Source organism: Cupressus sempervirens, chromosome 8 (assembly GCF_028749045.1).
Source record: "Cupressus sempervirens isolate cs-2001-9-10 chromosome 8, ASM2874904v1, whole genome shotgun sequence".
Taxonomy (NCBI): domain Eukaryota; kingdom Viridiplantae; phylum Streptophyta; class Pinopsida; order Cupressales; family Cupressaceae; genus Cupressus; species Cupressus sempervirens.
In genome coordinates this window covers 254337359-254363662 of record NC_143125.1, presented here as the reverse complement: position 1 = coordinate 254363662, position 26304 = coordinate 254337359, and the positions used below count along the sequence as shown (strand labels likewise).

Genomic DNA, 26304 nt, shown 5'->3' with positions numbered 1-26304 from the left:
GATCCGACTGGATGGATCTATAGGGCAGAGCAGTATTTCAGCTTGCATAATACTTTGGATAACCACAAAGTCCCCCTTGCATCTTTTCATTTGGAACATGAAGCTCTTCAATGGTTCCGTTGGTACATCAAGGCTAATGTAGGCCCAACGTGGAGAGAATTGTGCACCCTCATTTTGGAGCGCTTTGGCCCTAGTTCCTTTGATGATTTCACAGGAGCACTCACTAAACTGCGTCAAACAGGCACTGTAAGAGAATACCAGACAGAGTTTGAAAAATTAGCTAATTACACAGAGGGCTTGTCTGATGAATTCTTCCGTAGTTGTTTTGTCAGTGGTCTGAAGGATGCACTTCGCTCAGAAGTCAAAATGTTTCGACCTACTACAATGATGGAAGCCCTGGGGTTGGCTAAGTTAGCGGAAGACAAGATTAGTGCTCTACAACGCTCCAGATCTAATTTTGTTCCATTCAGAAATACAGGTTCTCACAACCCTCCAGTCATACCAGCTCCCAGAACTACTCCGATCAAGCACTTGTCTGAAACAGAGATGCGAGTCAGGCGAGACAAAGGGCTTTGTTATAATTGTGATGAGAAATGGTCTCGGGGCCATAGATGTGTTCAGCAAAAGCTCTATCTCTTGGATGTGGATTCTCCACCGGAACTGGAAGAATATGTAGATGCTCAAGAAACAGTGGATGATGAGGTTGAGCCTCACCAGCCTGAACCTCCTTCACCAGAAGCTCCACCAGAGATATCTGTCCATGCTTTGGCAGGAGTCACTACTCCACAAACCATGCGGGTCCAGGGTTTCTTCAAGAAGATCCCTCTTACTATACTCATTGATTCTGGTAGCACTCATAACTTCATTGATCCACGAATAGCCAAACAGGCTGATTGCTTTATCCATCCCTGCTCTAGCTTTGAAGTCATGATTGCCAATGGGGGCACTTTACCTTGTAAAGGGAAATGTCGCAATGTGCGTCTCTCTATTGGAGATTATAACATGCGCTCTGACATGTTTGCCTTACCCTTAGGTGGCTGTGATGTGGTTTTGGGTGCCCAATGGTTACGCACTCTTGGCCCCATTCTCTGGGATTTTGCTGAACTTTGGATGCAGTTTTCAGCCGAGGGGCACCAACACACTTTGAAAGGCTTACAACCAGGGTCTCTCAGCATCATCAGTTCACACCGTATGGAAAAACTTCTTAAGAAGAATTCACATGGTGTCATCGCTCAGCTCCATTCCATTCAGATGCAGCCATCAGCAGTCTCTAGCACTCCTGCCGATCTCCAACACATTTTGGACAAGTATTCTGGTGTATTTGCTGAACCTGTGGGATTACCTCCTTCTCGTCCAGAGGACCACCGTATTCAGCTCCTTCCTGGCAGTGTTCCGCCCAACATCAGGCCCTACCGCTACCCATTTCATCAGAAGACCGAAATCGAGATACTTGTCCGTGACTTACTGAAGCAAGGTATTATTCGCCCTAGTACCAGTTCCTTTTCTTCTCCAGTTCTGCTTGTTCGCAAAAAAGATGGGTCATGGCGACTCTGCATTGATTTCCGAGCACTTAATCATCTCACTATAAAGGACAAGTTTCCCATTCCAGTTGTTGATGAACTTCTTGATGAACTTCATGGGGCTCATTTTTTCTCCAAGTTAGATCTTCGTTCTGGGTATCATCAAATTCGGGTTAATGAGGAGGATATACCTAAAACTGCCTTCCGCACACATGATGGTCACTATGAATTTTTAGTCATGCCCTTTGGCCTCACGAATGCTCCTTCAACATTTCAAGCAGTGATGAATAACATATTTCGACCATACCTCCGGAAATTCATTCTGGTCTTCTTTGATGATATCCTCATATATAGCAAAACTTGGGCTGAGCATCTCCATCATCTGGAGCTTGTCTTGCAACTTCTCTCTGATCATCAACTCTGTGCAAAACTATCTAAATGTGTGTTTGGCCAGGAGGAAGTGGAGTATCTCGGGCATATTGTTGCACACCATGGAGTGCGGGTGGATCCTACAAAAATAGATGCCATGAAAACTTGGCCGCATCCTAAAACTCTCAAGAGCCTTCGGGGTTTTTTGGGGTTGACTGGCTACTACCGCAAGTTTGTCAAAGATTACGGGAAAATTGTAGCACCATTGACAGCTCTGTTAAAAAAGGATGCCTTCTCCTGGACCCCTGTTGCTGAGACTGCATTTGAACAACTGAAACAGGCTATGTGCAGTACACCTGTTCTCGCGATGCCAGATTTTTCCAAACCCTTCACTATTGAGAGTGATGCTTGCGGCAATGGATTGGGTGCTGTTCTCCTGCAAGATGACCATCCTATTGCGTTCACTAGCAAAGCCCTCTCTGGTAAGAATCTAGCCCTCTCTACTTATGAAAAAGAAATGATGGCTATTTTGCATGCTGTACAGAAGTGGCGGCCATACCTCTTAGGGAGTCATTTTTGCATCAGAACCGATCACCAAAGTCTGAAATACTTCCTGGAACAACGGGTATCCTCTCCTACACAACAGAAATGGGTCAGCAAACTCATGGGGTATGATTATGAGATCACCTACAAGAAGGGTAAGGAGAATATTGTGGCAGATGCTCTTTCTCGCACATTTGATAATCAAGCTTCCCTTTCCGCTATTTCTATGCCCATTCCCAATTGGTTAGCGTCTGTTCAGCAGGGCTATGACAGTGACTCTTCTTTATCTCAAATCATTCACCAGCTAGCCAATAATCCTTCTGCTATACCACATTACTCTTGGGATGGTGCTTCTCTTCGATACAAGGGTCGGCTAGTGCTTCCTCAGAACCCAGCTCTACATCAGGCTATTTTTTATGAACTCCATGCTTCTCCTTCAGCAGGGCACTCAGGCTTCCTCAAAACTTATGAGCGAGCAAGGAGAAACTTCTTTTGAAAAGGGATGAAACAGACGATTCAACAGATGGTGGCTGAATGTGATACTTGCCAACGCCACAAGGGTGAAACGACCCTCCTTCCTGGCTTGCTCGAACCATTGCCCATCCCTACACGGATTTGGACTGATATTTCTATGGATTTCATTGAAGGGCTTCTTAAATCCAGTGGCAAGACAATGATCTTGGTTGTGGTTGATCGTCTCTCGAAATATCGTCATTTTTGTGCCCTCAGCCACCCCTATACTGCCTCCTCTGTTGCACAAATCTTCATGGACCAGATATTTCGTCTTCATGGACTCCCTTCTTCCATTGTCTCTGATCGTGATGCAACTTTTACCAGTCATTTTTGGACTGAACTGTTTCAGAAAACTGGCACCAAACTGAAGATGAGTTCGGGCTATCACCCACAAACTGATGGTCAAACTGAAATTGTCAATAAATGCTTGGAAACTTATCTTCGTTGCTTCACTTCCGAACAACAACATCAGTGGGCCAAGTGGCTCCCTTTAGCTAAATGGTGGTACAATACCTCTTACCACACTGCCTCTAAAATGACTCCATACGAAGCAGTCTATGGTCAGGCACCTCCAGTGCTCCTTCCCTACACTCCCAATAGCTCACCAGTCCAGGTAGTTGACATAGTTCTCCGCAGCAGGGATCAGATTCTTCGTACCTTACAGGATAATCTTCACATGGCCCGTAATTGGATGAAACAGCAAGCAGATCAACACCGTTCTGAGCGCTCATTTCAAGTTGGGGATATGGTTTTTCTTCGTCCACAGCCATACAAACAATCCTCCCTAAAGCTGAAAGGGCGTCATAAGCTGGCCCCAAAATTTTATGGGCCTTATAAGGTTCTGCAGAAGATTGGTTCAGTTGCTTATAAACTGGAACTTCCTCCTTCTTCCCGCATTCATCCAGTCTTTCATGTTTCTTGTCTAAAGAAAGTTCTGGGTACCACTGTCAGAGCACAAACTACTCTCCCTGAAATGGATACGGAAGGATCCATTATCCTGGAGCCGGTGGCAATCATTGACCAGCGCACTCGCCAGCTTCGCTCTCGCTCCATCTCTGAGGTCTTGATTCAGTGGCATGGCATGCAACCAGAGGATGCTACCTGGGAACCCCTTCTTCAGATTCAACAACAATTTCCACACCTTAAGCTTTGAGGACAAAGCTTTTTTCTAAGGGAGAGGGGATGTTAGGAACCTGTGTGTTCCTTCTGTTTATTTTGTTAGAGTAGTGTTGTTGGACGCATATGTTTTGTAAGTCGTCCCGTGAGTATATTTTATTATCCCACATGCATAGGTAGTATTACTTTTCTAGATCGTACTCAGTATATTAGAATAGGTTGAGGCCCTTGATGGGCACGGACGAATTTATTGTATTGAGCTTGCTCAAAGGAGGTTACCCCCTCGAAGTGGCCTGCGATCAGTAGATTCATTCTGAGTTCTGCTATCACTTTGTATTCTGTTATTTCGAGCATTCTCACGATATTGCTATAAGGAGGTTCATCTCAGAGACTTCCAAGATTTTGTGTGCAACAATGTTCTAAAGGACATATAGGCCAAAAATAGGATCTTCACATGGATAAATAGGAGGTCGAGGTTCATATGTATAGTTGAAACGCTAGATTGGTTCCTTCTCTTGGACGTTTGAGACCAAAATCTAGGTTGACATGAGACAATTATCCTTCCCCTCATTGGTTCAAATCATTTTATTGTTTAATTATCAATCAAACCTAAAAACCCACCAACAAGGAGCACTTTCAAGTTTCAAAACATGAGGCTAAGAAATCCAAAGATTGAGGACCAAGTATAGGAATGGTGAAATAAAGTATGGGTTGGAAACCACTCTCAATTGTTCTAAATTAACAAGAAGTTGTAGTTACTCAAACCAAAACTCAGACTTTAGAATAAAGACCATTTAAGGACATTTCAAGGAAAAAGAAATAATATATAAGGATCATGCAACATTGAATGTGATGGTGATTACTAGAGACATGCGTGCAGATTACAATAAAATAGATAAAACTTGAAAGAAGCAATTGTTGGAAATCATTACAAGAGAAGAATGTTTTTATTGACATAACTCAAGGGAAATTTGGTTAAAAGATGGAGACTGAAACACAAAATTGTAATTGCAAGAAGGAATAACAAGATAATTGTAGATTTAGAGAAAAAAGAGGGCTATATGACACAATAACAGAGGCTAATATGGAGATAGGTCAGTATTTTGAGGCAATAATGAATATAGACCATTACAACATATGTTCAAATTAAAAGAGAGAAAATCTTGGAGAATATCCAACAATTAATTTTTGATGGAGGACACTCCCCTTATTAAACCAGAGACATGCAACACAATATAGAAATAAATAGGAAATTGCAAGAGAAAACACATTTGCTTTCTATAATCTTGAATGAAATGAAATGACATTACAACATTCTAAAAAATAACTTGCTATAGCCACCTAACCCTTATTACAGTAATTTGTAAGACAGAGCCACAATCTACACTTCTTGATCTGAGCCTTGAAACACTTAATCCCTGTATATGTAGCACTAACAATGCCATTAGAATATTCTAGAAAGTGATTTTTTCCTCTTTTGGTGCCCAATGGTTCATTAGTTCAATTTCCAGCGTAAGTGATTTTTGTCTCTTCATTTTCTATCAAAATTTGATTCTTGATGACACAACTTCTGAAATACATAACTTTTGATTCACATGTTTGATTCACTTATAAAACACATCATTGAGAAGCTCGTGAAGAGATCTATAATAACACATGCATCTAAAGATCTATGTGTTGGGATTTTGAACCTTTTTGGGGCTGCTAAAGTCTTCAAATTTGAGTTATAAGCTTCATTGGAGATTTTTTTGGGACAATATTAACATCTTTCAAATCACTCAGGATATTGAGGCGATTCTTTCAACAATCTTCTAAATTATGCTTTGGGACAAATTTTGATGTCCAAACAATTGAAATGGAAAAAATCCTAAAAAATGTAGCCCCAAACTAGAAATCTTGAAATTAATGCGATTGGTTTTCACCTTTATATACATCTTATATAATGCGACTATCATAGTGGGCCCCCAAAAAACTAAAGCAAACTACAAAACAAATATTTCTTTTTTGGTGATGCAAGTTTTTTGATACCCCCTAGATATTCTTGCATCAATTTAAGAAGAGGATAACATAAACCTATATAATTCAATCTCACACCTTTCAACTTTATCAAGACAAAGCTCCTGGGCAGGAGAGATTTATTGCAAGGTTTTTTTAGCACTTTTGGGATATCGTATAGAAAGATGCGTTAAATATATCAAATAACTAAGAGCGGGTGGAACAATTATTCCCACACATATAAAATCTTTTCAACCTTCAGTTAATACTTAATAATTATTGACCAATACTTAAGATCTTTTAGCTATAGCATAGTGAATAACCATAAGAAGATAAACACGAAAGCACAAGAACATTGACAAAATCAACATCAAGATTTACGTAGAAAACCCAAATTGGGAAAAACCATGGAGAAGTGTATTCTCATGAAATGAAAAACTTTTGTCAGGGTGACACCAATTAAGGTGATTTTGTACACAAGGCTAATTGCCTAAATGTTAACTGCAACAGATAGGGGTACTATTGGAAAACCTTAATGCTAGGGTGGCTACGCCCCATAAATACAATAAGGCTCATTGTTTAGGCTTATAACCAATATATGATAGATGAAGTAGAAACCATCACATAATATTGTTGTCCAGCCTTTGCAATTACAGTCTTGCCAACATCTCCTTGAATCAACTATTTGAGTAGTTTGCACTTGCATCACATATAACTCACAAAGAAGCAACAATATTGCATGGATACAATCATGAATACATAAACTCACATACATCCCTCTCAAGGTGATACTTTTAATATAATGGATGCATACCTCAAGTTTGTCAACTAGAACAAAATTGAAATAGCTCTCACCTCCTTGAGTAACACAATAATTCTTGAGCAACCCAAAATGTTGCAACGAACTTTGTTGCCAACGATTATGATGAACATGTTATGAAGAGTTGCTGAGACCAAAATTGAACCACACTATGATGAACTTATAATGAAGATATTCTCTTAAGGTTGTGAAGGAATCAAGAAAGAACACAAGTATTCTTGGAACTGGTCCCAAAGGACTCTGAAAGTATGACAGATTTTTGCCTTGTCTTTCTAGTGATACACTTGCACAAGACAATCATGACGATTATAAAAAATATGTTTGAAGGAGTATTATAGAAAATTATTGGAGAGGAAATAATGGCTTTTCTCTAGGTTGGTCTATTTTGGAAGGAATAATCATTGGACATGATGCAATTCACATCGCTAGGAGGTGAGGATGTTGAGCATGATTGTGAAATTGAACATCTAGAAGGCACATGACCTAGTGGATAAACAGTTTCTTGTTGAATTTTAGTAGAAATTTGAATTCTTTGGTAATTGATGTAATGGGTCTGTGGATGCTTAGGAAACTCTTTTGTTTTGATTAATGGGGACACTCATGATTTCTTTGCCTCATTCTAGGGGATAAGGTAGGAAAACCCCCTTCTTCTTTCCTTTTGATCATAAAGGAGGAAGCCTTGGGCAATGGCATCTCAATCAAATGTAGGAGAGTGGACTTTACTTTATAACATACATCCTTTTGGCTAGTTATCTAGTGTCTTTAACAATAAGGGAGAAGAGTTTTGGTACCCTGTCAACATTTTGGTTTTTCCCTATTCTATTAAGTAGTTCGTGTATAGACCAATGTAGTTGGTCATACGTCATATAAGTCACAATTTATTGTGTTTATGTATGCCAGCAATCTATTTCTTAGATGTTAGGTATATATTGTTGGCCTCAATTTTTTATGCTATTGGAATGCCTAGTTTTGCCTCATAGGTTATGTTGGAGATAGTTCGAACAAATGATTGAAAATGGAACATACATGTTGTTGTGTAATCTTTACTTCTAATTAATAGAAATGGGAATTGGCCCTATGTGTTATTTTTTTTTACCAAAATAAAACTAGAACCCTATCATTATGACTTTGATCATGTAAATCCTCCACTATGAATATTGCCTTTTTCCCAAAACTTCTATTGGAGTCTAATAGTTGTGAATTCAAGTTTGGAGTTGTGTTAAACACCAAAATCTCATGTAGAACCTTCTTAAAAAAATAAAATTACAATATCTTTTCAAAATTTGTATGGTTGCGATGAACATTGGTGAAGAAAAAGAGAAACCCTTGACTACAATTTCTAAATCACACTCTTCTTCTAGCTATGTTGTTTGTTGTATCTCATTGGTTTTATACATCAAAATATGATTTAATGAGTTGATTGAATTTTATGAATGAAAGAACTTCTCATTTGATGTTTTCATAAATTGAATTCATATTAACTTTTATTGTATTATTGGTAATTTATTATTATTTTATTTTATTTTTTGAAATCTTATTTTTGTATTATTGCTTCTACAATAGAGAGATCATACCTTAGGATTTTTGTACAAAAATCCACTTTTCCTTCATAAGAAAATCCCACCCCCCCACCAAAAGAAAATACTATGTGACAAAGAGAAACCTTACCCATGAAAATCTATCATGCAACCAAAAGAATGGCTAGAGGGAAATCCAACTCAACCCAACTTGAAACAATTAATATTTACCTTTTGTCTTATGCTTGTGGGAAGAAGGGTCAATTATATAGATTTCTTTAATCCAACTCAACCCAACAGGAAACAATTAAGATTTACCTTTTGTCTTAAGCTTGTGGGAACAAAGGGTCATATTAAATGATGGTTGAGGCGATATAGATTTCTTTATTTTGATAGTAATCCAACCCTCTTCCACCCTAGCAGCTACATTTCGCCAAGATATCGAGTCCAATGTAGAAGATCCCACATCTTGAGAGAGAAGACCAACATAAGGACCAATGCAAACTTGAGGAGTAGGAACAATGACCACCAAAGAGATACAACCATCAACCAACACTCAATCATGCAACAGAAGTACCAAGGGTTCAAGAAGCATCATCACACTCAAGAGAGGAACCAACAACAATAACTCCAACAACACCCACAACATTGGTAGCATTATCACTCGTGAGAGCAACATCACTTACGTAAGGACCATCACTAAGAGCCCGAGTTAAGTTGGCCTTTGCACTTAGAAGATCATGCACAACCACCTAGGAAAAGCTTTTCTTCTTAAGAGTATAATTCTTAGATGAAACACCCTTCCTCTAAGAAGTACACCTTGTATTTTTCTCTAACCTGCACTAAGCAAATACTTGCCCAATTTTGAACATCTTTGACATCTAAAGAGGATACCTAGTCCAATAGTTGGATCAAAGAGCTCGTGGAAGTTTCAAGCTTGATGTCGGCTGGGAGCCCATTAGAAACATTTGAGTCAACCAAAATTCAAGCATAAGTGGAGTTATAAATTATTGGAAGAGTCTTCTCCCAATCAAATACTCTCCCAAAGCTTTACGCACTTCAGGGAGTCAACCTATAGATAAAGCAGAAGGTTGGACAGTCTAACCCAAATAAGAATCTTATTGAACAACTTAGAAGAAGGGTTAAAGTTGCAGAAGGTTGGAGAGTCTAACCCAAATAAGAATCTTATTGAACTTAGAAGAAGGGTTAAAGTTTGGATGCTATGCTTTAACCATAAATATAAATTTATCTTTGCAACTGAGGAAGTGATCAAACAAGATCCTAGATCTATCCACTGCCTGATCAAATTTAACAATAAAATAATCCTTAGCCATAGGAAAAAACTGAACAATAACAGTTAGGATTGGCTCACAATCTTGTGAATCCAAGCATGCAGTTGTGGGAAGCTGGGCCAAAAAACGGTGAAAACGACAAATCACACCATGAGAAGTAAATACATAAGTGTTGTGATCAATCTTCTATGCCTCACCAAGGGTAGAACTCCCACCCACCGCATAAGGAACGTCAACAGTAACAGTGTCAACCACGACACCACCAGGCTTGAATGCATCCTTAGGTGCCAGGAAAGAAGACATAGCCAAGGGCGCAGGTTAGAAAATGCTGAAGACGACAAATCACACCATGAGAAGTAAATACATAAGTGTTGTGATCAATCTCCTATGCCTCACCAAGGGTAGAACTCCCACCCACCGCATAAGGAACGTCAATAGTAACAGTGTCAACCACGACACCACCAGGCTTGAATGCATCCTTAGGTGCCAGGAAAGAAGACATAGCCAAGGGCGCATGTGTAGAGGAAAGCGATACAATAGAGGAAAATGCCACCGCCAACAACATGGACAGGAGAAGCCATTGCTTCTTAAAAAATCATTATTTTTTATTCATGAGAGTACATTAAATTAACAAGCATTATGAATCTCACGATGACTAAATCTATTTGTATGTAGTGACACATGAATGGTATGTCATGCTTTTAAGTACATATTATCATAACGAGTGTCACAAATTTTATGTTTAGAACAAAAAACTCAAAACATAATGAATAATAATAACATCGTAACAATAGAACTCCAAGCTTTCTATGCTCTAGGAAACTTGACATCTACTAGGGGAAACGATTGAGTAGACGTTCACACTAACTTCGTGCACTTACAATTCCTAATTTGTATGTTGAGATTTTTTGATTTTTCAGTGATCTTCTGTAGGTGAGTGAAGAGCTTCAAGATAACATTTAAGCTTTCTCGCATTGACAGAGCTCTTTGAAGAACTCGTAGAGTGTCAGGTGGTCTAAAATTTGCCATTTTAAAACGTTCACCCAATACTTGCCACTAAGACCCCCCAATAGTTGTTATAGTACTTTTTGCACAAATGGGCCAACTACCAACCAAGAAAACTAAAAAGTGAAAAAAAAGCGAACGACTATTGGTGTTACCCCCCAATAGCTGATATAGTACTTTTTGCACAAATGGACCAACTACCAACCAAGAAAACTAAAAAATGAAAAAAAAAACGAATGACTATTGGTGTTCATGGTGATTCATTTTAGCATGTTTGTGTGCAGCTACTAGGGTTTTTTTGGACGCTTTGTCAAGGGGGGGAAGGGGGAAGGTAATAGTTAACGTGGCAACGTTGCGTACATAGGCAACAACTGGCTCGTTTCCCCTATATTTTTTTTATTGAGAGGAATTAGGAGTTTAACACAACAGCTTGGAGCTTGGGTCACATAACCTTCGTAATCTCTCAACCAATGTATAACAAATCCTCATCCAACTTGTGGATAAATTAGGAGTCGGACTCATAACTTGAGCTGTTCAAAGGAGTAGCCAAGACTTAGTGATTTTGATAGTATAGTAAGTTTTGTTATGATAGACCCCTAAGATTATCTCACTTAGTCTTGGCTACTCCTTTAAATAGCTCAGGTTATGAGTTCAACTCCTAATCTGCTTGCAATTTGGATGAGGATTTGTTGCACATTGCTTGAGAGGTTATGGTGGTTGTATGATCCAAGCTCCAGATTGTTGAGTTAACATCTTAATCTCTTTGAATAATTGTTTTGTTTGTTGTAGATGTCAAATTTCGTAGAGTACAAAAAGCTTGGATTTCTGTTGTGATAGTATTATGCATTATGTTTTGAGTTTTTTTCCTAAAAACTATCAAAATTACCTATTGTAAAAATGTTAACTTAGCAACAATATTCATACACTAATTTTTATAAATCTTTAGCTTTTTACAAAGAAAATAATAATTTATACATAATGTCACCATACATTTTTGCATATTCATTGATATGCTTGGGCAAATCTAAAAGTGAAGGACATCAAAATTAACATCTATTAAGATCAAATCAAAAGAAATATAGGTCAAGTTAAACTTTGACAAAGCTTCAAATGGCAATGTAGGCCCTTTATGAGTAGGATATGTAGCACATGATAGAATTTGTAGTGTAGTGGCAATGAGAGTCAAGAAGTTGATGAAGGGTTGGATAATGAGTTAGAGATGGTTTCATATGAAACACTACTCATTAAACATGAGTAAATGAGTTTAACTAAAAGAACTACACAATTAAATCCTAATAGAAATATCAGAATTTGACTTGTGGAAAATATCTTCCACTTACCAATTGATGAGCTTAAGGTGTTTTTTAATGGATGGTTCACAAGACAGAACCCTTGCTGGAGGCTTTGCAAATGGGGTTGCAAGTAGAGTGGGTTTACCTAGGGAGGATACTCTATAGATAAGCACACTTGATTTGGAGTAGTATTGGGATGTGTGAGCTCTTGGAAAGTCTCGATGCTTCATCTTTGTGAGCATCACCCATATATAATGAGTGCTAAGTGTTCCATTCATTCAAATGAGAGATGAGTTTGTGCGAATCATTACTCATGAAACTTGGGTCAATGAGTTTGACTAAAAACACTTGGATCCTAATAGCAATTTTACAATTTTACTTAATGTAGAAAATATCTCTTGTATATCAATTGATTAGCTTAAGGGGCTTTTTAATGAATGGTTCATAAGGCACACCTTTTGTTGAAGGCTTTGCAAATGGATTTGCTAGTAGAGTGGATGTAACCACAGAAGAAACTTCATAGTTAAGCATGCTCGAGTCGAAGTAGTACTGGGATGGGTGACTTGTTGGGAAGTCCTGATGCTTCACCTATATGGTCATCACCTAGATGCAATTTCATTCTCATGAGAGATGGGTCGATGTGAACTTCTAGTAATGAAATGCGAGTTAATGAGTTTGACCCAAAACACTCCACACTTGCTAAAGGTTTTGCAAATGGGGTTCCTAGTAGAGTGTGTTTAACAATTGAGGAAACTTTGTAGTTAAGTGCACTCAAGTTGGAGTACTATTGGAACAAGTGACCTACTAGGAAGTCCCAACACATCATCTCTTTGAGCCTTACCTAGATGCACGAGTTTTAAGTGTTCAATTAATTCTCATGAGAGATGGGTTCATTTGAACCACCTCTCATGAAACATGGGCCAATGAGTTTGATTCAAAGAACTAGGCAATAAAATCACAATAACAATATCACAATGAGGTAGAACTGCATGCTACATTATTGGTCATCAAAATGGCATAAAAAATATACATTTTAAATTTACACTTGAAGGAAGATTCTTTGGTATTTATTAATACAATTATAAAATGGAAGGCTTTAGTAGCTTGGAATCTAAAAAAAACATATAAAATCAATTAGTACTAGGATTGGTGACCTGTTGGGAAGTCATGATGCTTCACCTATATGGGCATCACCTAGATGCAATTTCATTCTCATGAGAGATGGGTTGATGTGAACTACTAGTAATGAAATGAGAGTTAATGAGTTTGACCCAAAACACTCCACACTTGCTGAAGGTTTTGCAAATGGGGCTCGTAGTAGAGTGTGTTTAACAGTTGAGGAAACTTTGTAGTTAAGTGCACTCAAGCTAGAGTACTATTGGAACGAGTGACCTACTAGGAAGTCCCAACACATCATCTCCTTGAGCCTTACCTAGATGCATGAGTTTTAAGTGTTCAATTAATTCTCATGAGAGATGTGTTCATTTGAACCACCTCTCATGAAACATGGGTCAATGAGTTTGACTCAAAGAACTAGCCAATAAAATCACAATAACAATATCACAATAAGGTAGAACTACATGTTGCATTATTGATCATCAAAATGGCATAAAAATCATACATTTTAAATTTACACTTGAGGGAAGAGTCTTTGGTATTTATTAATACAATTATAAAATGGAAGGCTTTAGCTTGGAATCTAAATAAACATATAAAATCAATTAGAGTTTTTTTATGATATTAAGAAATAATTAAAGCTTCTCACATGATAGGAAGTGGCAACAATACAATGGACACCCAATTTGGATAGTTGTCTCATTAAATGCATGTAAGTCAAGGATGAGTTGTGAGAGGATTATTGAGATTAACAACTCAAGCCTTTTGGAGACTTTTGATCATTCACACACACAAACCATCATGACAAATAAGTGATGGTAACATGAAGAGCTTGAAGGAAGGTATTATTAATACCAGTGCTATTGTGACTTTCCATTGTTTGAATAAACATTGAGAGGATAGACAAGAAAAAAAGAAGGTGGCGGTGCAGAGCATAAAATAGAGGCCAATTTCATGTTGATCATCCGAAAACAAAAATTGCCTTTCCTCAGCAAAATCTTAGAGACGAGTTGGGAATACATTTTCAAAATTGAGGATCTCATATTTTGTCAAATAATAGACATTTCCCTGAGAAATACATGGAATTTGATCGTTAGCTATCTATTGAACATTGATATATGGCATCTCTATTTATGGCACAGGGTTTGGAACTGGTGAACATGAATGCTGTTTGTTGGATTAGAGATGAGCACCATGCAAATGCATTGATTGGCCTTCAAGGGCTTCTTAGGTAACCAGAGATGGAGTAGAAGATGGTTAGGACTAAGGTGGAAAAGAGAGGAATGATACTTTTGAAGCTCACCAATGAGGATTGCTAGGTGAATGGACCCCCTTAAACCAAGGTAGAGAATGAAGAAGTACTAAATTTGCATGTTTTCATATAACCTTTGGTGTTGGTCTAATAGTCTATATCCCACATAAATTTTTGGTATGCTCTAATAGTTGATGTTTGTAAGAGCAGTTATATGGGGTAAAGTTCTAAGAAAAACATATATATTTTGTAAAAGAAATTCATGGACTGGTTGTAGTGGGAAAATGTCAGTTTAGTGGTAATCAATAGTTGTAAGTGTTATGAAATATTTTTAAAAATAAAAATTGAAATATAATCCTTATATATATTATCAAAACATAATGTGAAATATGCATAGTAGATCAAATTAAAAAAAAACTTTTTTAATAGTCTAAAATAAATAGGACCACATTGTTAAGAACATTAGAATACTATGATGGTAGCTTTATAAATAAATGATCCCTTATTCAATAATCCCCAGAATTATCTTCTTTAAGATCTTCTCCATTGATAATTTAGAAGGAAAGCTCTACTAAATGCCACATATTCACGAGATTGTATAGAATCATGTTTTTAAGGACAATGAATTCATTACATAAGACAATGTGTAGTTTGATATGAGCTAATGCTCCTTCTACATCATTTTCAACGTATTCATCACACAACGTAGAATTAGTTGTATTTGTGAGCTTGTTTGGGCCATGCAATCTCTCACCCACTCTACCATTACCACCAACAATTATCAACAATGGAATCCACAAGCCTCTTCTTGTAGGCAACCTCTATATTAACATACCAAATATGGAGACATATATTCTAGGAGTGGTCTTTATTGTGTAACTTTAAACCTTTTTTTTGGTATTGAACAAAGCAAATTTTACAAAGAACAAGCTAGCAAAGGGTAGTTGAATAAAATTACATTTCCTTATACAACCAAGTACATTAGACACAAGGCTTAAGGACTCTAGACATAACCTACACCATTAAGAGGCAAATATAATAAATAGCTGAAAGGCAACAAGTATAAGTAGGACTCATTATGTAAACCAGTTATTACCAAAGCTCGGCTATCGAGTGACAAATAAAATACATAACTGAAGGATAACTCTGACAAGACTCTTTACTTAATTGAAACACAATACAAATTAAGTAGCATACATATTATATAACATAAATACATTACAAAATTTCATATTGCAACTGTTTTGAATCCCATAAATTCGATGATGATTTGTTGAAGTTGTATTGACGTGAAGATATATTTTTAGCGAAGTTTGGAAGTTGCAAACTCAAAAGACACCTTGAAAAATCATTTCAGAGTAAAGTACTAGTTTACGACTTTTTGAAATGATTACTTGAAACCATAGAGAACATGTGGACTTCCACGTATATATATATATATATATATATATATATATATATATATATATATATATATATATATATATATATATATATATATATATATATATATATATATATATATATATATATATATATATATATATATATATATATATATATATAAACATTTTTTAAATTTTTCACTGATAATAAAATAGGTATTACATTGATTGGATTGCCATTTGCATAAGCTGGCCAAAAGCTTTACAAACTTCTATCTTCCCTACCCCACAGACATATATAGATATCAAACAAAAAAGGGCATTAACACTCAATCAAAAAACAACAGCACCCCAACCCACAAAAAAGAGACATAGTAGATGCCAAAGGCAATGCCATCGTCAACCACCACCAACCACTTGTGCTTAATCCTTAAACCATTTTGTTGCCTCCTCCCTCGTGAAGTTTGGAATGACCCGATCATCTTGAATGGACTTTGGCATGCTGAGAGGATTGGTTCTTGGGTGTCGCTTATTGCCCATATTACTTGTGCCCGCCTCTTCAGTCAATGAGATATTCCTTTCACCGTGGAATCCCCAGCATCCTTCTAAACTCTCCTCTCAAGCTGGTGTCATAGGGGGAAACTTGGAGTTGTCACGCTCTTATGAGGCTTTGCCTTCATAAATCTCCACCTCTCCTCACTCAAAACCTAAATCTTCTCTTGCAAGAATTCGACAATCTTCCACCCTTTCGATTCTTGCAATATGTGCACCCCTTGTGGATTTGCCGATGACCAAACGATCAAGGGTTGAACCGAGGAATCCCCTCCCCCTATCGGCCTCCATGGTTCTTGTCCCATCTCCAAACCCACACCCATAACAACTCTATCCATAATATCCTCAACCCCTATAGCCATTGTGGGTCAACACATGCTGCCACAACCCTACGAACTTCCTCCTTGGTCTCCCCAACTAGCATAGCCAATGCCACAAAGGGCGAAGCAACATCCAAGTTGGAGCGTTTCCTCTAGTAGGATTCCAAATATTCCATTCCATACATTTGCTAGATACCATCCAAGAACTCCTAGTCATCAAACAAGAAAATGTTCTTTAGACACCTAACTGTAATCTTCCCTTCGTACGATTGTGTCTAGTTGTCTAATTCAAACGCAAAGTTAGCCTCCATTTCCATTTCTCTACCGAAAACCTTGTGAAATGCCCTTCCTTTCCTCCTTAAAATCACACACTTCAAACAATCTGGAAGCTTTCTCTAAAATTTGTTAGTCGATGTGGAGAAAGGGCTAGCTTCTCCAGAAGCTTCTATTGAAAACTCTATCATGATTAGCTTTTCAAAATGAACTCTCATTATGACTTTGTGCGGCTTGTAGAAGTCTTGTAGTGTAGTGTGTCAAAAAGAAGATAAGCTAAGATGGAATAAAATGATTGATAGTATTTTTTAAAGAGTTTTAATGGTAAGAAACTGGTATATTGTCATTGTGAGATGATATGAATTGATTGATTTTTATTCTTACACAATTTTTATTCAAGTTTATATAGATATTTATTGCAAGGTTTTGACTTTGATTTTTTAATATTTAAATTATGCAAAATCTTCAACAAATCTATATTAAAGTTTTAATTTCATACAAATATTGTCATTACAATTATATGTTGATTATAAAAAAGTTGACATTTAAGGACACAATATTTGTTCTTGGAGAATTGTTGATTATTATTGTTGTTTATTTTAGATTATGCTTCATAAAAGGGATGGATCATATAGTATGATTCAAAAAATAAACACAATTATAATCTAAAATCTTAATGACTATTAGCATGGATTGTGGAAACTCAATATCTTTAACAATATTTATTTCTAACATAATGAAGAAAATGAAGTGAAAAGAAGATTCATAGCAAGACTTTGACTATTAAAATATGAAAACTTAACACATTACTATTTATCAAATTTAAGTGATAAAAAAAATATTTCAAAAGTGTAGAGTACATTAGAGTATGTAGGAGAAAAATAAGTAATAAATTGTAACATTTTCATTAGGATCTAACTGTGTCATTTTTGAGTCAAATTAATTGATCTATGTGTAATGATTAGTGATTCACAAGAACCCATCTCCCAACTTTGCTAAAAATGAATACAATACTCAACAACTCTCATGAGAATGAATGGAAGGCTCAAAACACTTATTGCATCTAGGTGATGCTTACAGGGGTGAAGCTCTAGGCCTTCTCGGAAGGTCAACCATTCTAGTATTGCGCCAACTCAAGTGTGCTAACAACGATGCTTACTTCAAGGTTAAACCCACTTAGCTTGCTATCTCACTTGCAAAACCTTCAACAAATGTTGTGCCTTAGGAGGTATTTTCACCAAGTGAAATTGTGATATTGCATATCATGATTTTATTTTGTAATTTTTGAGTCAAACTCATTGATTGTACTTGAGTTAGAGAAATATTGGGATAGGCGATCTCGAAAAGGCTTAGTACTACACCCCTTTGTGCATCATTTAGATGTATTGAGTGTTGAATGTCCCATTAATTCTCATGATAGATGAACTCTTGTGAACCACTAATAACATATTAACAATAACTCAAATACTACATAATTGATGATGTAAAAATTACCATATATATATATAAACAAGCCTACCAATTATATTAACTTAGAAATCTAATACCAAGTATTTATCAAATTGTTAAAAAGTCTTCAAAATTTGTTGAAATATTTTAGCATGGTCTAAAAGATATTACTATACGGGAGAATTTTTATTTATTAATAAACCCCAATGTATAATTAAAGCTAATCATATTCAATTTTAATTTATGTGGATAGACATTCTACAATCACAAAATGGGTGGAGATGGTGTGAGTGTGTTAATGCTAACATTTATTTTTCTAGGTTAAATTTGACAACCATCTACATGTCAAAGGTTTAGATCTAATTATAAACATAATATATTTTTAAAAATAATTTAATAAATACCACATAAAATATTTGTTTAAATTATAATACTTGGAGATATAAATCATCCATTGTTTAAGAAATTAAAATAAAAAACTTAAGTTAGTAATAAAACTAAATAAATGCAGATAAAAGAAATATAAATAATTTTAGATGTAGTAAATTAAATTATAATTATTATATAGTGGATATCTATTGACATTTTTTACATAGATTTAAAGTTCAATTTGACAACCATCTAAATGTCAAAATTTTAAATTTAATTATAAACAAAAAAATATTTTTAAAAATAATTCAATATGTAATAAATTAAATTTTAATCATTTTGTTTAGATAAATTTAGTACTATTTTCCATAAAAGATCAATTTTTCCATATGGTGGCCCACTGAGCCACGACAACCATTTACCTTATATAGCATTTTATAACTTTTTAAAAATAAACTAAATTTTTCTCCTCCATATGATAATGGCTGTTTCCTGACCTCATAACCGCTGCCCAACCATTGTCTTTCCGGTCTATATTGGTCCCCGTGAATTTTTTTTCCTCTGAATCTTTGATTAAGTACCCCTCCAAATTGTCAAGATTAAACTTTCGGGAATTGTCGTGGTGGTTATAACTTTTGACTGGGTTTTAAATCAAAATTTTACGTCTTTGACTGAATAAACGTGCAACTATTCGGAGAAAACCACTGACTACAAATACCAAGAAACTTACATCTGAAACGGTCCAATACCATGCGCGAGGATATTTAGGTCGGCCTCGATTGTAGACTCCCAAATTTACATAGTTTCCGAAAGTTACAACGGATTATGCATTATAATCAGTCAAATATGGAGGATTTTTCCTGCTTTAATCGGTTCTTCCTAAGAATAGGTGAATTCCAACCAATCTTGATTTTGTGTTTTCTATTGAAATCGGCTGAGAAGTTGGAAACGCTTTCAAGCGGGAACTCAAATCAAAATCCATCCCTCTTTCCTTCAAATATTATCCGCGGTTTCTGCGAGTCTGCCAAATTCCCCCAAGAGCGTTACAGTAAGGTAAATTAAATTTACGCGGAAAACTCATTTTGAGCGTCGATTCAGTCGATTTTAACATAGCAGTCTGTATAAAGAACGCAGTAGGGTAGGGATAGGGATAGCGGGCACTTCAACTGGGAGACGGCGAGGATGGAGGGCTATTTGAATCAATTTGAAGTGAAATCGAAAAATTCTTCTGCGGAAGCGCTTACCAGATGGAGGAAACTTTGCAATGTTGTGAAAAATAGAAAGAGGAGATTCAGAAATACCGCCAATTTGGTCATGAGAGCCCGAGCCAAAGACATTCTAAAGCAGAACAAGGTATGTATTTTTCTTCTGACCGCTAAATCATTTTTCACATTGGAAGGTTATTTGAATTTTGGGCATTCACAGCGAGTCTTTCAGTAGTTGATGAGAAAGGAAATCCTGATTAACCTACGGTTAAAAATTGGAGAAATCAGAAATTCTGAGAAACCTTGTAATGAAAATTTAGAATCCACACTGGGCGGGTAAGGCAAAATTTAATGGCTGTACGGGTGTATTTATGTATATTTGCCCTAAATAAAACTGCATGATATGAAAAGGGGAAATTTTAGGCAGATCATCAAAATTTTATTATGTCTATCATATGAAAGTTGATATTACAAAGAGGTGAAACTTCAGTGAAATTTAGGATGAGCTCCGTCTCCTGTCCGTTGCACCTGCTATCTTTGTCAGATCTGGGGCACAAAGCGATTTATGCCCCTGCCAATATTGTAAGATTTGCATGGTCGAGATCTACATTCTTACCTACTGCTGCCGGATTATTTTTTTCGGTTTTTTTTGGGTTTTTGACTGCAAGTATGGCTAAGTGAGAAGGAATAATTTTTCTTCCTGTTGTCTCCGAACCACATTAATAAATATGTCCTACGTGTAATTAATCACAGACTGTAATGGGCACCCTGGAATGCCCAAAAACTCGACCAATTGTCGAAATAGATTTTTATGCAAATTGAAGATGGAACCAAAATTATAGTAAATTTTCAAAATGATGAAATCAAGTACAATAAATGTATTCCAAAGGCCAAACCTCAAGGGAATGACGCCTAAAATGTTACAAGAGAGGATGAACCAAAGGCCAAACCTCAAGGGAATGACGCCTAAAATGTTACAAGAGAGGATGAACGTCCCCTATTGCCAAGAAAGATATGTCATTCACAAAAATCCCATGCTTAACAATGAAACTTCCCATGATCAACAATGAGACTTTCACACCTATTTATCCTTTTCCTTCACCCTTCTAGAAGGAACTAAAACATTAATTAATTGTAAGTGCTAGAAGCTTCCCCCTTCCAATAATTAAAGCACTCTCTAGAAACTCCTACGTTGCAATAATTAAATGTGCTTCTAGAAAATTAAATTACTAGAGGTTTTTGCTTTCTCAATAATTAATACACATTCTAGAAGCTTCTCTTTTGTAATACAATAATTAATTAAATTAATTAAATATAAAGTCACTTTTTAATTTTTAATTTTAATTTATTTGATGACTTTATAAAAAATTAATTTAATTTCCTCTTATGCTCCACTTAGATTTTGGAGAATGTGAACGCTAAAAGATGGGGTCATTACACTGACATAGAATATACCAAACGATCCCATTTTTAGCCTTCACATTCTCCAAAATCTAAGTGGAGCATAAGAAGAAATTAAATTAATTTCTTATAAAGTCATTAAATAAATTAAAATTAAAAATTAAAAAGTGACTTTATATTTAATTAATTTAATTAATTATTGTATTACAAGGGAGAAGCTTCTAGAGTGTGTATTAATTATTGAGAAAGCGGAAACCTTTAGTAATTTAATTTTCTAGAAGCACATTTAATTATTGCAAGGGAGGAGTTTTTAAAGAGTGCATTAATTATTGGAAGGGGGAAGCTTCTAGCACTTGCAATTAATTAATGTTTTAGTTCCTTCTAGAAGGGTGAAGGAAAAGGATAAATAGGGGTGAAAGTCTCATTGTTGAGCATGGGATTTTTGTGAATGACATATCTTTCTTGGCAATAGAGGACGTTCATCCTCTCTTGTAACATTTTAGGCATCATTCCCTTGAGGTTTGACCTTTGGAATACATCTATGAACTCTACTTTCCATTTATTGTAGGCTTGAAACCCATGAATTCAACAATACCCCCTGAAGAGGAAATTTGGAGGAACATCAAGGAACTCCAATGTCTATTGATCATGGGTTGAGATTCACAAAGTTGATAGAGTAATAGACCTTTACTATTAGTGGAACAAAATAGGAAATCTAGTCCCTATTGATCGTTTGTTTAAATTAACAAATATTCACCAACCAAATAAAAGTGTGAATTTAATAATTATCATATAATATTATTCAATATGAAGGAATGCTCTTAAATATTTCCTCATTCATTAGTCAAAAAAGATTTTAGTTGATAGAAATTAGACAATTAATTTAAAAACGATAATAAATATTACAAATTGTATAAATCTAATTTCATAAGCAAAACAATTATTTAGCATTTTTAACTTTAAAAAAATTAATTGACTATGAAATTATAACTAGAAGTCTAAAATAAAGATCAACATATCATCAATAAATAATGATGTGTAAAATAAAATATTTATTATGCACTTTACAAAATTGCTTGTATTATATTTATAGATTGTATCTAGAGGGAAGCCTCATGAGTAGGACACACTAGGAATATTAGAAGATATTGTCTAAGATTACATTCCAAAGAAGGTGGATGTTGAATAAATAAGTTATTAGACCATAATTTATCTATTGAAGACATGGAGTGTGCAATGTTTTCAATTGCTTCTAATAAAAGTCTTAGAGTTGATAGGTCTTCCGTTAAGCTTAATCAAACAATGTGGTTCCATAATAAGGGGGATCTTTATCTCTTATATTTGGAAGCTTTGAATTAGGATTTAATAAAGACTAATCTTTAATAAAAAATTAACAATGCTTCTTCCAATGGGTAAGAATTTGTATTGTATTTTTGTATGCAATCTTGTTGAAAAAATACAACCAATTTTTTTTGATGGAAGACATCTATCTCTGATAATGTCATATTTCTAATTTACAAATGACTCATGAAAATAAATATGCTCTTGATTAAAAATTTGAATAAGAAATGTGAGTGGTATTTTGGAGGTCAACCAATATTGTTCTATTTCAAGTTTGAAGTTGATATATAATAAAATTGAATTTCCTTTTATTCAAGCTGATTCAATTCCTTCATGGATTCGTGAGAAATGAATCCAAACCAAAGTAACAAGAATCGGAATCGGATCGAATTCGGCAAGGCCGAATCAAATCGTGAATCGGCCATGAATCGGAATCAAATCGGCCATGAATCGGAAAATTTAAAAAACTCTTGAAATTTAGTGAGTAACTTATTTCATAAACCCTTTATCGCTGATTCAATTCACCGATTCACAAAAAATCGTTTGGCTTGAATCGAATCGCCGAATCGCGTGAATCGCATGAATCGCCGTGATTCTTGGAACTATGATCCAAACTAAACATGGGCAATTACTAGTGAGACTCAGAAACTCGCACCTCCCACGCCCCCAAGGAAAACATCAAAATAACCATCCTCGAGACGTCCTCGTACTAGGTACTTGGAGTACAACCTCAAAGTACCCATCCTGAGACGTCCTTGTATAGGGTACTTGGAGTACCCAAGTACTCCGACCACCACCAATCAACAACCATACTGTTGCTTGGATGCCTCCTAGATATCGATAAACGTACCCAAGTGTTGAAGTTTGTAGTTGCGATAGAGATCTTTAGGCCTTTATTATTGATTGTATGTTTCTATGTTGGTGATGTTTCCTTTTAGGTAGAAATCATTCAAATATGGTCCCTTGTTATATCTTTGTTTGCTTAAAGAGTTTTTGCTTGGGTATCATTGTTGTATGATTTGGCATCATTATCTTTTATTACTACTCTTATCGTACTTGGCATCTAATATGGCACCTTGTGTAGTAGTTTTGTCTTAATGCTTTATTCTTACATTGTGATTAATCCTCACTATTTAGTGTTGTTGATATAGTTGTCAGTTCACCTCCGTGAGTAAGGGTGGGGTCCCATGGAAAGGGGGCTTCCTTTAAAATAACCCTTCCTATTTTTTAGAGGATATTCTAAAACTACGTGTCACATGAATATTGTAGTTTGTGACACCCTAGAAAATCTAGGTCCAAAATTTAAGGAAGCGGTGGTCTCATGAAAACAATAACATTGCCTTTTAAACTTCGTGCGTAAAAATTAAATTTAAAAATAAATTTCCCTCTAAATCTATTTTAACCAAAACAATAACATTGCCTTTTAAACTTTGTGCATAAAAAATTAAGTTTAAAAATCAATTTCCCTCTAAATCTATTTTAATAGAAAATCTGAAATGAAAATGTTTGACAAGTGGCAAAAATCATTCCTGAGTTGGTTGGGCAATTTGTAGGCCCGCCCCTTTTCACTTGCTTTTTAAAAATTAGGAGCTCCTAGTTTTGAGGAGAAGATTCTAAATAATCTCTTAACAAAATAAATTTTTGTTCATGGTACCACCCTCTTCCTTAAAAATAGAGCTCAAGCCCCCCTCACAAGACCTCTACCTAACTACTTGCACTTCCTTGTGTGTCGTTATTCTCTCTTTGTGGAGATCAAAAAAGCAGCTTGATTTGGCTATTTGCAAAGCTCCAAATACTTATTTAATTAAAAAAATAATTTCAAGGTGTTCATTGTTTTTATTAAAATCTTGGTTCCTCATGACTTACTTATGAAATCATCCTCTTCTTTTTATGTAATTTTGTTAGAGATTGTTTTTGCTTGTCAAATATTATTTTTTTTTAACTTCCCTTTAAATTTGTAATGATTTTTGTTTTTTAAAATTGGTTTCTAAATCCAAGACTAGCATAAAATGGGGTTCTATGTTCAAAAAAGTTAGTGGAAGAACTTGAGTGCTCAAATATAGATATTTGCGCCTAGGCTTGTAAAATTTTGCATTACAAGCTTTCTATGGGGAGTAGATTGAAAAGTTTGGAGCTTCAACTATCTAAATGTCTTAGTTATTATAATGAAAGTTTATTCTAAAAAATATGGAATGATATCTTTGGTCATCTTCTTGCTAAAAGTTCTTTTGTGTAATGATCATAAAAAAGTGGTTTATACTATGAGACAAACTGTTTTTCTTAATATATATGTAAAAGTAGATGCTTCGAGTAGAATGTTGAAGTTTTACTATGACAATATGTGACAATTTGTTTCTCTGCTCTGTATTGAAAGAGGGTTATAAAGATTATGCAAAATGTACAGTGGGAGAAATTAAATATTAAAATTTATAGTTCTGTGACAATTTGTTTCTCTGCTCTGTATTGAAAGAGGGTTATAAAGATTATGCAAAATGTACAGTGGGAGAAATTAAATATTAAAATTTATAGTTCCATTAAGATGATATTTAACATTTTAGATATATCCAAACTATATTCTATTTATAATTTGATTTGTACAACAATTTAATGATTATTTTCAAGGTCTAGTTGAATTTTAGCAGGTTAACAACTTGAATGTTTGCTGATGTCAATTTGATCTTTAAGTTCATTTGTAGTTGTAAATTTTTAAAACTTATATAAAAAGACTAATTGTATTGCATTCTGAATTATGTTTTCTTTATTCTTAGAACTGCATATTGGTGTGCTCAATTTTCCTCACACATATAAATATATAAAAAAGACTAATTGTATTGCATTCTCAACTATTTTTTCTTTGTTCTTAGAATTGTATGTTGAAGTGCTGAATTTTCCTCACCCAAATAAATTGTAAATTATTATACTTATATTATAATTTTATTTTAATCAATAATTTTTTTATAGTTAATATTTAATAGCATTTTCGGCTGTTTTTCCTTCATTCTTAAAACTGTATATTGTGGCTCCAACTATATTGCTCAACTGGTACATCTGCTCAAATGGACAATCACTATCTGCTCGGTATAAGCATTAAGTGCTGAATTTTCCTCATAAGAATATCTTGTAAATTGTTATACTTATATTATAATTATAATTTAATCTATAACTTTCTTTATATCTAATAAAATAATAAAAATTACAATATTAAAGAACCAGTAATCACGAACAGTCCAGTCACTAAGGGCCCGTTTGGCAACGGGAATACAATTGAAATAGGCATATGTATATTCCGGAAATTTTTAATTCTTTGTTTGGATGCACCAAATCGGAATAGGAATAGGAAAAAAAATGGAATACGTATTCCAATTTTGGCCCAAAAATGAGGATTTGGTAATCCACCTAAATAGATGGAATAGGAATACGTATTCCTATTCCAATTTTTTTAATTTTAAAAAACATAAATTTTGGAGTCCGTGTATTTCGCATCAAATTTTGGAGTCTGTGTATTTCGCATCAAATTTTGGATGAACCAAACAAGAATAGGAATACGTAACCCTATTCTCTATTCGAGAATAAGTATTCCAGAATAGGTATTCCTATTCCCGTTTTTATATTCCCTCAACCAAACGGGCCCTAAGGGTCGGTTTGGTGAGCGGAATAGG

The 26304-nt window shown here is 35.2% G+C and overlaps 1 protein-coding gene across 3 annotated transcripts in view; it reads left to right on the top strand.

The window, feature by feature from the left end:
* LOC149542438 (calcium-transporting ATPase 10, plasma membrane-type-like) overlaps window positions 1-26304 on the top strand; it is a 125953-nt gene that overhangs the window by 64017 nt on the left and 35632 nt on the right. Inside the window, exon 1 of one of the 3 annotated variants that reach the window (XM_089797385.1) lies at window positions 19427-20051. The exons of the other annotated variants lie outside the window; for them this stretch is intronic. Coding sequence (XP_089653511.1) covers window positions 19881-20051 — 171 coding nt within the window. The 5' untranslated portion in view covers window positions 19427-19880. Of the gene's footprint in view, window positions 1-19426; window positions 20052-26304 lie in introns of those variants that run through there. 3 annotated transcript variants of the gene reach the window in all.